The sequence below is a fragment of the Aspergillus multicolor genome, assembly GCF_047715735.1.
Source record: "Aspergillus multicolor strain CBS 133.54 unplaced genomic scaffold BDW74scaffold_11, whole genome shotgun sequence".
NCBI lineage: Eukaryota > Fungi > Ascomycota > Eurotiomycetes > Eurotiales > Aspergillaceae > Aspergillus > Aspergillus multicolor.
The window spans coordinates 617,769-632,269 of NW_027395962.1; the positions used below are offsets into that span (position 1 = coordinate 617,769).

General features: G+C 51.6%; 6 protein-coding genes across 6 annotated transcripts; 1 reads left to right on the top strand and 5 right to left on the bottom strand.

The window, feature by feature from the left end:
- Positions 1-546: 546 nt before the first annotated feature.
- On the top strand, positions 547-2,165 carry BDW74DRAFT_185083 (uncharacterized protein; the record flags this gene model as incomplete). The annotated part of the gene is made up of 2 exons (XM_073730962.1): positions 547-1,200; positions 1,255-2,165. The coding sequence occupies exons 1-2, from the start codon at positions 567-569 to the stop codon at positions 2,163-2,165; spliced, it is 1,545 nt and encodes a 514-aa protein (XP_073584288.1). The 5' UTR covers positions 547-566.
- An 843-nt stretch (positions 2,166-3,008) lies between these two features.
- BDW74DRAFT_177932 (uncharacterized protein) lies at positions 3,009-3,394 on the bottom strand (the record flags this gene model as incomplete). Its single annotated transcript, XM_073729046.1, has 2 exons — positions 3,009-3,218; positions 3,272-3,394. The coding sequence occupies 2 exons, from the start codon at positions 3,392-3,394 to the stop codon at positions 3,009-3,011; spliced, it is 333 nt and encodes a 110-aa protein (XP_073584289.1).
- Positions 3,395-4,180: 786 nt separating this feature from the next.
- BDW74DRAFT_177933 (uncharacterized protein) lies at positions 4,181-5,233 on the bottom strand (the record flags this gene model as incomplete). Its single annotated transcript, XM_073729047.1, has 1 exon — positions 4,181-5,233. One exon carries the CDS (start codon positions 5,231-5,233, stop codon positions 4,181-4,183), a length of 1,053 nt encoding a protein of 350 aa, XP_073584290.1.
- Positions 5,234-6,678: 1,445 nt separating this feature from the next.
- Positions 6,679-7,479, bottom strand: BDW74DRAFT_177934 (uncharacterized protein; the record flags this gene model as incomplete). Its single annotated transcript, XM_073729048.1, has 1 exon — positions 6,679-7,479. The coding sequence occupies one exon, from the start codon at positions 7,477-7,479 to the stop codon at positions 6,679-6,681; it is 801 nt and encodes a 266-aa protein (XP_073584291.1).
- A 643-nt stretch (positions 7,480-8,122) lies between these two features.
- BDW74DRAFT_167753 (uncharacterized protein) lies at positions 8,123-9,221 on the bottom strand (the record flags this gene model as incomplete). Its single annotated transcript, XM_073726728.1, has 3 exons — positions 8,123-8,347; positions 8,395-8,945; positions 8,996-9,221. 3 exons carry the CDS (start codon positions 9,219-9,221, stop codon positions 8,123-8,125), a joined length of 1,002 nt encoding a protein of 333 aa, XP_073584292.1.
- A 2,169-nt stretch (positions 9,222-11,390) lies between these two features.
- On the bottom strand, positions 11,391-14,217 carry BDW74DRAFT_185086 (uncharacterized protein; the record flags this gene model as incomplete). Its single annotated transcript, XM_073730963.1, has 2 exons — positions 13,821-14,217; positions 11,391-13,763 (listed from the first exon to the last, which is right to left on the bottom strand). The coding sequence occupies exons 1-2, from the start codon at positions 14,196-14,198 to the stop codon at positions 11,391-11,393; spliced, it is 2,751 nt and encodes a 916-aa protein (XP_073584293.1). The 5' UTR covers positions 14,199-14,217.
- Between the last annotated feature and the right edge of the window lie 284 nt (positions 14,218-14,501).

A 14,501-nucleotide genomic window follows, 5' to 3' on the forward strand; every position in this document is an offset into this window, starting at 1 on the left:
TAAAAGACTGGATCGATACTTAGCTACCCGGAGAGAGACGAGTATTGACCGCGACATTTATCCCCGCCCTGGTTGATTGCTGCAGCGCAACCCTTGGAAAACTGTTGTATCCTACCTTGCCTACCTTTAGCTACGACCAAATGGACCCATTTTTGTCGCAAAAATGCACCTTTATCTCATTTCTTGATTATCAGGCAGCTGGCCAAAGCATAGCACCTCGGCTACCTTGCTTCATTGTCACAAGCTCGGCTCGGCTCAGCCCTCTACTCCTTAGCGCTTACACCAGGATCCTTTGACATTTCTGGCACCCAATCGCACATCTTATCCAAGATTTTGCCGGTATATCCGGGTCGTAAGGTTACATCGTTTGTTTCTAGTTTGGTAATCAATCTTATCAGATCCTGGAGTTGCCTTCCTGCTGCCGATAGTCGGACGTTTGCCTAATGGTGCCTATGGCCTGAACAAAGGAGCGGATGGTACTTATATCGTACATCTCTGATCGCAATCTCAACAGCCAGTCCCGCGAATCCCCTTCCCGTCAGTCCGTCCAAGTCCATGTGCCCAACATGGCCAAACCGACCGAACCGTCTCCCCTGCCTTCCGACCCTATCACACCTGCCCCCATCGCTGCCCACACCACAAACACAGACATCGAGCTCAACGCTATTCCCATCTCAAAAGACCCTAGCAAAGAGAATTCCATCGACCCCTACCTGGTCACCTTCACCCTCCCAACCGACCCCTCCAACCCAAAAGACTGGCCGACCGGGAAGAAATGGGCCGTGACAGACGTCCTCTCAGCCACGGGCTTCAACCGCATCATGGTGTCCACAATCATGTCTCCCGCGCTACCACTAATCTCGTCGGAATTACAGATGAGCTCCACGGAATCCGCGATGGCGCTTTCAATTTATCTGCTAGCGACCGCGATCGGGCCGCTCCTCATCGGCCCGCTGTCTGAAGTCTACGGGCGCAAGCCGATTCTGCATGTCAGTAACGTGTGGTTCCTGATTTGGAACCTGGTCTGTGGATTCGCGGATACCAAGGAGGTTCTCATCGCGGCACGGTTCCTGGCTGGTTTTGGAGCGAGTGCAATCTATGCGCTGGCTAGTGGTGTACTTGGTGATGTATGGCGCCCTGAGCAGAGAGGCAAGAGTCTCGGTGTTTATCTGCTTATACCGTTGTTGGGGAGCGCGGTTGGTCCGTTATCTTCCAATCTCTTCACCTTCATTACCGATGCTAATATGTGTGTAGGTCCAATAATCGGCGGCTTCATGGCCGGCCGCACAACGTGGCGTTGGATGTTCTGGTCAACGTCCATTTTCCAAGCGATCATGATCGCCGTATCATTCAACGTCTTCAAGGAAACGCACGCACCCACAATACTCAAGAAGCGCGCTGCCAAGCTCCGTCGAACAAGACACGATCCGCGCTACCAAACGCTCGAAGAACGCCAGCACACCGAGCACCAGCACACCTATCTCTCCATGCTAGGAAGAGCAACCACCCGCCCCCTCCGCCTCCTCCTCACACACCCGATAATCCAAATCAACGCCCTGATTTCCGCATTCGACTACGGAATCCTCTACATCGTCCTCTCAACATTTTCCTCCCTCTGGACAGAGCACTACAATATGTCCGTTGAATTGTCGGGATTACACTACATCGCCATCGCAACCGGAGAGGTCCTAGGGTCGCAGGTAACAGCATACCTCATGGATTGGCACTACGCCCGCCACCGTACCACCCACTCAGACCTTACTCCCGAATCCCGCCTCCCCCTAACCCTCCTCGGCGCCCTCCTCGGCCCCCTAGGACTCTTCTTCTACGGCTGGTCCGCATCCTATAAGCTCCACTGGTCCATCGTCGACACAGCGATGTTCCTCGCGTCCTTCGGCATGCAGAGCAACGGGATGCCCATGTCTGCGTACATCATCGAGGTATACCCGCAACACATCAGTTCTGCGGCGGCGGCGGCGCAGTTACTCCGTTCTCTGACGGCGTTTTGTTTTCCCCTCTTTGCGCCCAGCATGTATAAGGTCTTAGGGTATGGGTGGGCGAATAGTACGCTGGCGTTTGCGGGGTTGGCTCTTGGGGTCCCGGCGCCCTTGGGGCTTTGGTGGGTTGGGGGAAGGTTGAGGGCGAGGATGGGGAGTAGTTACTAGGGGTTTCGAACCGTGTCTGAGTGGTAGTCTTAAGGTGGATTGAGACAAAGGACTTGGTAGGGTAAACCTGAAGGATGTGCCTATCCCTCGCCTTGGAATTGAGAATTGGGTGATTTTCAATGTTGCTTACTTCGGAAAATATTTCGTTACGATGGTTCTAGGTGAAAGGCATCATTTCTTGTTGAAATCGCTCTCTACCGACTCCATTAGCTTCTTCGAAAATGGTCGCTATGCCAATAATCCAACCAACTGTGGTGACAATCCCCAAATAACACAACGTAAACCAAGCACAATAAAAACGCTCCAAACACCAGACAAACGAACCCAGAACCCCGTTCAATCCAGGTCGAATAACTCTTCAATGGAATTACCACATCCCCCGATCAGCCTCAGGCAAATCCCCGGGCAACTCCCCGTTAGAAATCATCTCATCCCTCAAATCCAACAGCGGCAGATACGGATGGACCAGGGCCCTCTCCGTCTCCTTCACGCGATCCGCAACATGCCCCTCCCAGACCCTCTAAACCGCCGCCGCGAACACTTGCGGAACATCTCTTCATCATAAAGCTCACGCAGCATACCCGCCCACAACTCCATAAACCGATCATCCCGCTCATAGTCCCGACAACTCAAGCCAGATATACGACTTGGTAAACTGTCTGCGTTGAGGACCGTAATAGGGTACAGGCTCGACCACGGTCCAATTGGGCCATTCTTGACGCCAGGCGCTATGGGCACCGTAATATCAGTTGAGATCATGAGTTCCATGTCTTCCTGGTCCGGGCGGAGCGGCAGCTCAGACAGCCAGAAGAGCGTCGTCCATTTGGGCAGGAGGGTGACGGTTCATGTTTTGTGTTCGACGGGGACATGGAAGTGCGCAAGTCCGACGATGTGGTAGCGACGCTTTTCGTCAACGAGGATACCGGCGTAGTTTGGCATGCGCGCTTCGTCAAGTTCCATGCACTTGGCGTCTACGCAGTGCGGGTATTTTTCTGCGATGAGGGCGGCGATTGCGATGGGGGCGCTGGCGTCGTTGATTACGAACTCGATGTCCTAGAGTGGAATCATTGTCAGCGATGGTGGGTCCTGGATTTTGGTGCACTTACTGGGAAGTTGAGATCTCTTTGCACAAGCGCGAGGGCTGCCCAACCCCAGAGGACGTTGGGGACATTCACCCTGTCCAGGGTGCGCGCGACGTGCGCTGCAATTCTTGCTGCTGGTTCAAACATATTGTATAAAATGACACACTTTATTGTTGTATTGGTAAAATGAGGAACAATAATGGAGACCGAGCCCTTGAACAGGTATATGGGGCAATGGCGATGGCTCTATTGTCCACTGTACCTGCTTTGTCGTGTTACTTTCCCATTACGGCGGCCTTTGTACTTGCTGATGGGGAAAGACGGAACTGAGCAACTTCAATGTTCTTTCAAAGGCCTACACGACGTTGCTTTGGCTGTCGAACGGACGGAGTACGAACCTGGGACTCAGGAGTCCGGGTCCAGTTTCAGATTCGTAGCTCAATACTAACTAAGCACACACTTGATTGGATAGCTTGCCAGTGTTTCGGGGGCCGGCATGCCATAGCAATCAACTAGGCTCTAGGCTCTCCCTGCAGACGGAACCCTGTCTGGTAGACTTATGATGGGAAGGTGTTAGGCTCTACTTGGAATGGATTAAGAGGACCCCATGAGTGCCATTTTCATAACTCAAGAGACCTAACAAAGGCGATCACAATGCCGGGTTATCATCGTGCCCGGGTCACACAGAGAAAGGCCATGTGTATATGAACATAATTATAAAACTGCTGCTAGATTCCGCTAACAAACGTGGCCAGTATAGCACGAGCCCGGGATTAACCCATTACCCATCTCTTCCTCTAGACCCATATCCTGCATGCAAAATAAAACGCCCGGATCACGGGCCCGGTGTAGCGAAGCATCAGCACACCTCATTGTTCGCAGTATACGAATTGAACCAGTTTACGCCTGGTACGAATCCTCATAATCGAGAAATTATCCATTGATTCTTAACGTTGACAGAGGGATTCTGCCTTGACCCCGGTCGCTATCCACACCACGTAAGATTTCAATCAGGGATGGTGCGCACGGATACTCATCAGACTCGTCAATACTTATCGACTTGAGGCTCATTGGAAAGACTTCCAGCAAGGTAGTGATGGGCAAATCGATAAGGCCGGCCCAGTCGAGTAGATTGGCGGCGCGGAGACGCAGGCTCTTAAGTATCCTGACCTCTTGGAAAGAGCCCAGGAACATACTCTCCTTTGCCGAGGGCACACGCATCGATCTCTGCTCGTAATGAATATCGATCTCAGTGAAGCTACCCTTGTGTTCGTAGAGCGACTGATAAAGCGCCGGGAGGCTCAAGGGCCTCTTTGAGGGGATGTGCTCGTAAACGAAGGATTCTAAACGCTTGCATGCAAGTATGACCGGCGCGATCTCCTTTTCGCAGAAACTCGAGTGTAAGGAAATGTGTGTGACGTTCGAAGATCGGAAAAGTTCCCTGCTGCGGTCCTCAGCCTCGCCGATAGAGCCGTTAACGACACCCCAACATGACGCTCTGCGCATTCCCGGCAACTTGATTAATGGCTGGAGAAAGTCCATTTGGACTCCAACGGCACAGTCGTTGTCCCATTCCGGGATAGAGAACTCTCTCAACCAGCGAAAAGTGGGCCAAGTACCGGGCGGCTTGTCCTCGCCAGCCGCACGCTCAAACACCTTCTGCATACGCTTGGAGTCATGTACCCAGTCCATCTTGAACATTTCGAAGTTCGGTAAAAGTGTCAACAACAGAGCGCGCCAGCTGTCGTCCGGCCAATCGTACGTATCCTTGTCCTTCCCTTGCAACCAGGTCTTCCAGTCGGCACGCTCTTGGTCGGTCAATGCCAGGCCCTTGAGAGCGTTTGAAACAAGTCTCTCGTTCCACCTACACTTCGGTGGTGGTATTCCAAACCCCTCCTTCAGCAACAGCGTGCGAACCGCACCCGCGTACCGGGGGCTTTGTAGAAGTAAGTTGACCAGACTGGTAAGTTGCCACGAAGAGTTCATCTTGAGCGAGATGATTTTGAAAGTCAATGGCATTACTACCGTGTAAAAACGCTTCGAACATTGTGCAAGGCGGAGACGGTCATCACGGTCACAGAGGGACTCGGCGATGGATATAAGGAGTTAGTTGGGGAAGGAGATGAAGTCGGCCATGGCTTGACCTAAACTAACCTGTGTGTTAGTGAGGGGGGCTCACAGCTCTGTATGTGAAGAGGAATATTGTTACAAACTTAGATGGTGATAAATCCGTACCAGGATCGCAGACACAAGCTCGTTTGGGTAATCAGAGAGGAAGAAAGAGTCGTCGTAGGGTGCGGAGGAGGGGTGTGGGTTGTCGCGATGAAGCAGGACGGAAACCGGTAGAGCGCAATCCCAGGCTTTCTCAAATAGCGACAATGCCTAACCTAGTAAAATAGATGCAAGGGATACCTATAATGACACCAAAGAAGATGTTGATGAAAGAGAGATAAAGAGAGTAGAAACTGAAGGTGAAAAAGCGCCAAGAAAACATCGCCCGTGGCTTCCTCAAAATCAATGTCAGAAGCAGAGCAGAGTAACAGTTTTGTGCTTTGTATGAGATGTACTCAACGCTTTAAGACTCTCCTGATATTGTTCTTGGTGAAATTAAAAGATGCTTAAGAAGATTCGAGGGCACGCCTCTCTCCTGGCACCCAGATGTAGTCCAGAAAAGATTCATTGACTATGTAGCACACAAATACAGGCAGCATCAGAAGCTAAAGTACGTATTTCTCTCGTGTAGATTCGTAATACGGAAGATCGGATTTCATCGGTCCATGCAATTTGACTCATTTTTGACACTGTCTGCATCTTTTCAACACACAGCTCCTTCTTGCAAGAACCTGAGAAGAGCACTTGGTAGGTAAGCGTGTTTGCGTATGTAGCCGTTTCCATATTCTCTTTCGGCATTGGCATCTGCCATCATAAAGGAGCCTTCCCCAATTACTAAACTCAGACGGACAGCAAGTTGAATCCAGAGCTCTTTCATTAAAACACCAACTCCATCGCCAGGGGGACCTCTCGGGGACCAATCGAGGAAAACACCGCAGAGCGCCAAGTGCTTAATCTCGTAAAACCCTTCACGCGAAATGTGGTATAGATCCGCAAGTTGTTGAACGAGTGCGTCAGGATTCGGCGACTTGTGACAATCATCTATCTCCAGCGATTTGAGAGAAGGAGGCAACACACATGTCAGGCGCTCCTCAAAACGCTTGTTTGCGGAATCCCATGGGAGTAGATTGGTAGCGCGTAGGCGTAGGCGCACGAGGCGGGAAAAGCAATGGAGAGAACCAAGAAACACATCCTCTCCGGGGTCAGAAGCGTCCTGCCCGATACGGTAGGAGATGACAACATGCGTCAGACTATTGACGTGGTGAAGTACGGTGTTGTAAATGTCACAAGGGCTCAGCGGGTTCTTGTGAAAATCACGGCTATGAAGATAGCAAAATTTCTTCAGTTTTTTTGCAGGCGTGCACAATGCTGCGGAATCCAGTCTGTGAATTACAGTCCCAGAACGCGAGATCGTCAATATCACACTTGGTTGGAATCTGCTCCTCTCCATATTCTCCACTGTCATAGAAACATCTGCACGAGAGCTCACACATAGTTGGCAAAGAGAGAAAGGGTATGATATCATCCTCCAGGAAGGAGGCTCCTGAAGCAACACTAAGGCCTGCCTCAAGTGAGACCTCTCTCAAGCGGCCCAAAGCTAGCACGGTGGCGAAAGGACGTTGTCGACGGGACACCTTTGTTACTACCTGTCTGCGAAGTGTGGAAATAAACTCGCCTTCTATGCTGAGAACTTCCAAGTTTGGGACCAGGGTCAATAGCAGTGCTTTCCACCCATCGGTTGGTCCCCAACCACTGGTGTCGGGCTTCTCACGGAGGTAGTTCTCCCAACTTTCGATATTGTACTCGCTCTTTGTCAGACGCCGGATGGCCTCGAGCATTAGCTTCCGTTTGAATCTGGGTTTCGACGGGTGGTCGCACCACCGTAATTTCAGGTTCAGGGACCACACTTTTAGCATAGCGATGGTTCCGTAGAGCATATGCACCAGTATGCTGAGCACATATTGACAGTTCGACTGTAGCTCAATCTTGGTGAAAGCAAGAGGCATCAGGGTCTCATAGAAAAGACGGCAGCAACGGGCGAGGCTCAGACAGTCATTGCGTTCCTCCCGCGACTCGGCGATCAGGATCAGTATCTCGTTTGGAAGGAAGCATAGTTCCATCGCGAATTGGCCTGGGTAATTCTAGAATGTCAGCAACATGAGCGAAAGACTTGAGTGGCTTCTTGAGACCAGGAATGGAGATGGGTTACAAACCGGAGGCCAGTATACCTCGCGCTACGGTAAGGCGATGAAAATAGATTCTATTAGCTGCGGCCTGACAAACAAATAGTTTAGAGTATAAAGAGACAAATCTCGAGAAATAGAGCAGATTGCGGTGTTCCCTGAAGGTGAAGATGAGTTGTGGTGGGGAGAGAGACAGTGGAGTAACACTTCAACTGAGCGAAGCACCAAGAGGTCATCTGGCCGTTTCCTACAGCAATGACCAACGCCGATATTGAGGAAGAATTGAGTATGATGAAGAGAGATAGCTATTCATGGGTCGAAACTTGCAGCGTTTACAAACACTAGAAAATTTGCTCTGGTCGGTGCTTAAGGCTACAACATTCAGAGGTCATTTGAATTATAAACAGAAGCTCAATTAATCTGTCCTTTTTTTCCGTTATCCAGATAGAAAGCCTCACTCAGAGAAGGTACAGCGGCATTACAGCAGAGACCCAATCAAAACGCGAGCAGGTATGTAGGACATTGCGGATGGGTAGCCAATTTTAATGCCTCATTCCCATACATTGTGGTTGTCATCCGCTCACATGGCTGGGGTCGGAGTCGCTGGGGTCAGCGTAGCCTGAGCTGGAGTCGACGCGGGCGATGTAGGACTGGCGGGATCACCGTGAACACAGTAGGCGCGGCCGGATCTCAAATTAGAGCAGTCTGCTCTGACGCTCGGATTCCAACGGCGGATGTCGTCAATGGAAATACCGTAGCTCACAGCGATGCGGTTGCAGGTGTCCCCGGATTGAACAACGTACCACTACAATGAGTCAGCGTAGGTCCAGCTAACAGGCTTCGTCAAAATACCTCGTAGCAGTTCGCAGTCGTCCCACTGGTGGTGGGGGCCGGGGCAGTTGCGTACGCAGACGTCGCGGTGGTGGTGGTCGCTGTCTGGTTCCAGTTCTCAGTCGGCGAGACGCAGTAGTAGAGTCCTGGAATGAGGTTGGTGCACTGCGCGTCGATGGCCGGGTTGATGTCCCTGAACAGCTCATAGTCGATGCTGAAGCGGTCGGCAATGGAGTCACAGTAGTCGCCCGATTTGACCTCGTAGTATTGGCCGCAATTCTTTGTGGTGCCGCGAGGGACAGGACCGGGGGGGTCAACGACCGAAGTAGCGTAGACTCTTTTCCGCAGCGTTGACGGGCTAGACGAGGCTGTTGGAGACGGTAAGGGTGCTGGTGGGGACACGCAGACCTCATCGCCGGCCCAGAGGTTTGTGCATTCGTCGTTGAGATATGAGTTCCATTCAAGGAACTCTTCGTAATCGAGGAGGTTGTCCTCGACGATGTCTTGGCAAGTCATTCCAATCTCGACCGGAAAGAGGGCGCATGGTTCGGGTAGACATAGCACCTGGCCGACTGTATCTCTGTTAGTCAATCTAGTCCACTGTAGTGAACATGAAACTTACCTCGGAGGTCAGCACAGTCCGGGCGAACTTGATTAATGGCGATCAATGAGCCGCGAGGGACGCTATGAGCCGAGGCAATCCTTGCGCAAGTGTCTCCAGAGACTGCAACATAAGTCCTGCTCGTGGGGCACTGGTTTGGTGATTGCCTTGCGTGCAGGCGGCCTGCACTGCTTTGGAGTGCAAGCAGCAAGGTACAGACCAGGTAGAAGGCAAGTGTTAAGGCCATATTGATGGTTGAAATAACGACTGTATGAGTAAGTTGTGCCTGCCTTGGTCTTGAGGGAAGAGGGATTCCTACCCCTCTTATATGACCTTCTCGACCTCCCTGGCATCGTCATGCCATCACCGACGGGTCCAGACCGTCAACTCCAGACTTGCTAAATCGTGCTCCGATGTTACTATTTAGCTTATCCCTGCAAGATGTCAAGTTTGTTGCATCCGTTCTGGGCTTGTGTGACGAGTATCGGTGCGATGTTCCACAATTAACAGCAAACCACGCGGGTGTTCGTCATAGTCTTCTCGGCCTCCTTCGCAACCTTTTTGCCCACCTTCAAATGTTCTCGTCATACGTGGCCGTAGAAAGGCAATGGTCGGTCGCTATGAGTAGTTAAGACTGCAACGTGTCATCCTTGTCAACACATAACTGAGAAGGAGGTTCACTCAGCTTCCCGTCTGGTAGCACGAGAGCAATCACTTCCTCGGATGCCAAAGATGCAGCACTGCTGTGCGGGGAAAACACCGCACCCTAGTTATGTCGTTTGCCTTCTCCTCACTGCAGAGAAACATCTTGTCAGCAGAATTTGGACGCTTCTCTCCACCTTTTCGCTATGCACTACCCTTCCCTAAGCACCGTTCCATCTATCGCATTTGGACCAGTGTCACAGTATCCACTCAGTTCAAACCTCTATCGTGCCTAGATAACACGCATTACTACGGTGACCTGCAGCCAGGCTCCCAAATCGGAAGGCTGTGCAACCTTGAGGGAAGAAAAGTGCAATGTGAGCAGATACATATGTTCAAGCCACACGGTGGCCGTGACAGGTTTTTCAAGTTTTCGATCGGAGTTCTATTGCCAAAAGCGATGGTCCAGATTTCGTAGGGGATCAGATGGTCCTTTCAGGCCTTACAGAGTCTCAGTTGGATAGAGAACTTGGGTGTTGTGTCCAGGTCTCGTCCGGTCCGCGCGACGCATCCGTGACCTCGGCTTCGGCGCGCTGTCTAGCAAACAAAGACAACGTTAGCTCGAGCTCCCAATTTGAGAAGCCGTCTGACGCAATCATCCCAATCTTGTGTCACGGAAGATCAAGTGCCCGTGAGCTTTGTCGTCAAGTTTGTCCGGATGGCAATGTATCGCGAGTAACATACACAGCGCGGTGAGGTTTTGCACGGCCTATTGGAGCGTCCTGCCGCTCATTAAACATAGTCTACAGTATAATATGCCAAGAGAGTAGTATCTATCAGTACAACCTCCATCCGCCTTCAAGATGGGCTGTGCCTACCTGTCCTGCCGACACCAAGTGGCCCGTACGTTACGACCGCTGGGAAGTCTAAGCATGTACCGTCATGACAGGCACTTCAAGTGTGAACATGATTAGATATCAGCTTTTTGTCTAGGAGGCAAGTCCAAAGATCAGAGCAAGTGAAGGGAGAGAGGGACACTGCTGCCGGTGTCTTCAGCGACAAACACCTACTCAGCCCAGTTAGGCTTAGTGTGAAGTGCCAAATGTGGTCTAGCGCCTATTGGCGGGTGTAAGGTTCTACTGGTTGTGCTCCACGCCCCCGTTCGTGCTCCGACAACCATGGCATCGCACTTCAAGGCCCATACTCAATTAGCTGCCTTCATTCACCATGTCCATGCGGAAGGTAGTACCAGAAGATTATGTCACGCTTACAGTTTTCAATGATTACCGTCATATAGCTGGGAGAGCTTTCAGCTACGCCAAGTCGATGGGAAACTGGCCGGTGGCCTTGGCGGACAATGACCGATGCCCGGTTCTACACGCCTACCAAAGACAACAAGGAACACGCTCCCTACAACATATGGAAGGTTGGTTTACCGCTTCAATTGCCTGGTGGGATCTGAGCGCTATAATTCCTGAGTCTCCGTCCACAATTACAAAGGAATAGAACCCCACCGGTAACCCAGATCCCGCCTACTGGTCAGACAAGTGAACTGGAAGGCCGAGGAAGGCAAGGCTTGTCCTGAGCGGCCAATCTCAATACCTCGTCCAATACACATTAGGAGTAGTTAGTCAGCTGTGCATAAACAATTCAAGCTTCGGTGCACAAGTTAGGTAAGAGAACGGAAGACCTCATTCACTAATCTATGTTCTAAGTCTAAGGCATGGCATCTCTATAGAACGGAATGGCCATCATAAAACAAGCCGCTCATTTATCATAGCAATAGAACGAGCTGGTATGTACCCTGTGGCAGGGCAACGTCCTCACCAATCGAGGAAGTCTGTACTTCGGCTGGCAGCCCCGAGACAACCCTGACACCAGCAGGAAGGACGAGCGTACAGGTGGTGCTCGTCGGAACCCTCACATCTAGTCGTACATCTCCACCGGCTGTTCGCTCAAACCGCACCTTGATTAAACCATATGGAGAGTCAACCTCTCCCTCCACCAGCCCGAACTCGCTTGCGAACGGTGGTCGCAGTGCCCATGTGCTATAGGCATCTCCGACCGGCTTCACACCGAGGACGGCCTCATAGAACCACTCATAGATAGTCCCTAACATATCATGACATTTTGACCGACATGCGTCTTGCCAGAACTCCAAAAGTGTGGTTTCACCCCGTCGAAGGAATCGCATATAGCTGGGGTGCTCTTCCTGGCGCGCCATCTCCAGGACAATATCTGGCCTGTTGACATCGGGGTCTGCAAGTGTGTTCCATAGGTACTTGAGGCCGATCTCGCCAGCTTCAATGCGGTTGCCTGATGCTTCGCAGGCCGACAAAAAAGCTTTTATTACGTCCGCGCGGTATTCAGCGGGAACGAGCCCAAACTGCAGTGCCATGGCCTGTGCAACCATTGTGCAGTCATGCGTACCTGGATTGTCAAGAGATGTATAAAATGCGTACGGTCGCGAGGTCTTGTCGGTTATCAGCAGGTGCTTGTTGTACACTGCATAAATCCGCTCAGCCCACGCTGTGAATTTTGCCTCGTCATCAAGATGGCCGAGCTCCTTTGCCATGAGGGCGACGTTGCGGAGACATTGGTAGTACACTGCTGTCTCGATATTCGCTTGGTGATTTCCAAATGCAATATCGCGGCCCCAGTCGCCCAGTCCGTGCTCAATCAAACCGCCCTGTCGCTCTCTGGTCTTCATGTACTCCATGTACCGAATACAAGGCTGGTATATCTTTCCAAACACCTCGGTCGAGCCATAGTACTGTTTTATCAGCTCAGGCAGAAAAGCGATTGCGCAGCCCCAGGTGATTGTGTCATGGAGCGGGCCGCACATGTATCTAATTTCGGGTGCCATTGTCGGTACAAGACCGTTTGACTCCTGAGTGTCGATGATGTCGTCTAGGATTTTCGAATAGACAGCCTCCATGTCTCGGACGTACTGGGTCGCTGGAGCAAGGAGCGACGTTACTTCGAGCCAGCCGAACTTTTCGATTTGTGGACAGTCTGTGTGATAGCTGAAGATGTTGGAGGAGAATGACCAGTAACAGGCGTTGATGAGATCATTGACGTCTTGTTTGTCGGTCTTGACGTATCCCAACTGCCTCGCTGCTGACGAAACGTGGCGAGCTGTAACGGAGTGGATTGTTGGGAGGTCGTCGTTCCGGTCGAGCGATGCTCCCTCAATCTGGATGTATCGCGCGCTTGTGAAGGAGAAGTCGGGCATCCAAATGTCTTTGTCGCTGGTACCGGCGAGTATGAACTTGGTGTATACGCCGTATTCAAACTCTTTGAACAGAGGATCAGGCATGAAAACGGCACCGTCATCGTCGACCGTCTCAGAGTACCGGATAATGATCTCTGAACCGGCAGGACCATTTACTTCGATTCGCGGCATGATGCTGGAATTCTGGCCCAAATCGAACATTGTGACTCCGGGCCGAAGCTGCTTCTGTCTGACGGGTGTGAAGGTGTTATGCAAGATAACCGGAGGTTGGCTTTGATATCTAAGCTTTCCTCTCGGTCCAGTCAACGGCTTGGCAGGTTTCCATGTGCTATCGTCGAAGCCTGGCGCATCCCATCCGACTGGGTACTCCCGGCGATCGTGATCTTCAGAGGCATAAATATTCGCCAGTGTTGTCGCACTCTTGCGCACCTTCCAGCTTGGATCCGAAATGATAGTTTCATGAGAACCATCATCGTAATGTACATGAACCTCCGCAAAGAAACACAGCTCATTCCCATACCGCACGTACGTGTTGTCCTCATACATCGGCCAGAAGAACCGGTCGCCTTGATCGCCTGCATAGAAGCCATTACCAACATGTGCGCCAATTACATTATCCTTGTCGCTCCACTGGGACGTAACATCGTATCCGACAAACTGCACGGTTCGGTGGTAGTTCGTCCAGCCGGGGTCGAGGACGTGCGGGGATGCAGGCTTGCCGTTAACGGAGAGGTTGAAATGGCCCAATCCTGAGGCAAATACGACCACTTTCTCGACGCGCTTGGTGGATCGGGGCTGGACAGATTTGCGGAGGTATATTGGCTTATCGCCGCCGTTTCCAATCCAGACGGCCTTCCATCGGTCGGCTTCGTTTTCGAACCAAGTGCGGAAGATTAAACTTGTGTGCGGCATCTAATCGGTCAGCGCGGAATAATTCTACACACCACTTCAAACGACTGAGATACGAACATAAGTTTGGTTCATGCTGTACGGCGGGAGGAGCCTCGATGAGCGCGGGTATGAGGTGTAAAATTCATTGACGGTACTTTGCGAACTGTTCTCATCCTGATCCCAGACTGTCACCTGCCAATAATACGTTGTTGTTGACTTGAACCCGGACTTGGGCTTGCAGATGATGTTTCGCTGCGCATCGCTCTGGACGCGCCCCGAGTCCCAGGCATCTGGCCGCTCGTTCAAGGTACCCTTGTCGGAAGACACCGTTATGCGGTATGCGACCTGCTGCGCTTTCGAGTTGCTAGATTGAAGGGCCCAAAAGAAACGAAGCTCGTCCGTATCGAGTCCGATGGTTTCATGGAAACCGTGAATTCCACAGCGAGTAACCTCCATATTTTCAGCGCTTGACAATTGAAGGAGGGGTGAAGAAAGGTTGCGCCAGCGCCAGCTCGAGCGGATTAGTACTCCAGCTTAAAGTAATTCCAGCTGGATCCACACCATCTGACCATCGGTTTCTGATTCCCCGAGCTCGGTCACCTGCCACAATCGGTTGGCCTCGGAAGTGCCGAGCAAGGTGGCAGCTACCCCAAGCCGGAGTCACCCCAAACTATCTCCACATCTCGTCCACCGGTCCCGAATCGTCTTGCCGGGGTGTCCCAAACATGGCATTTGACTGTACGATAGGTCTACACATTA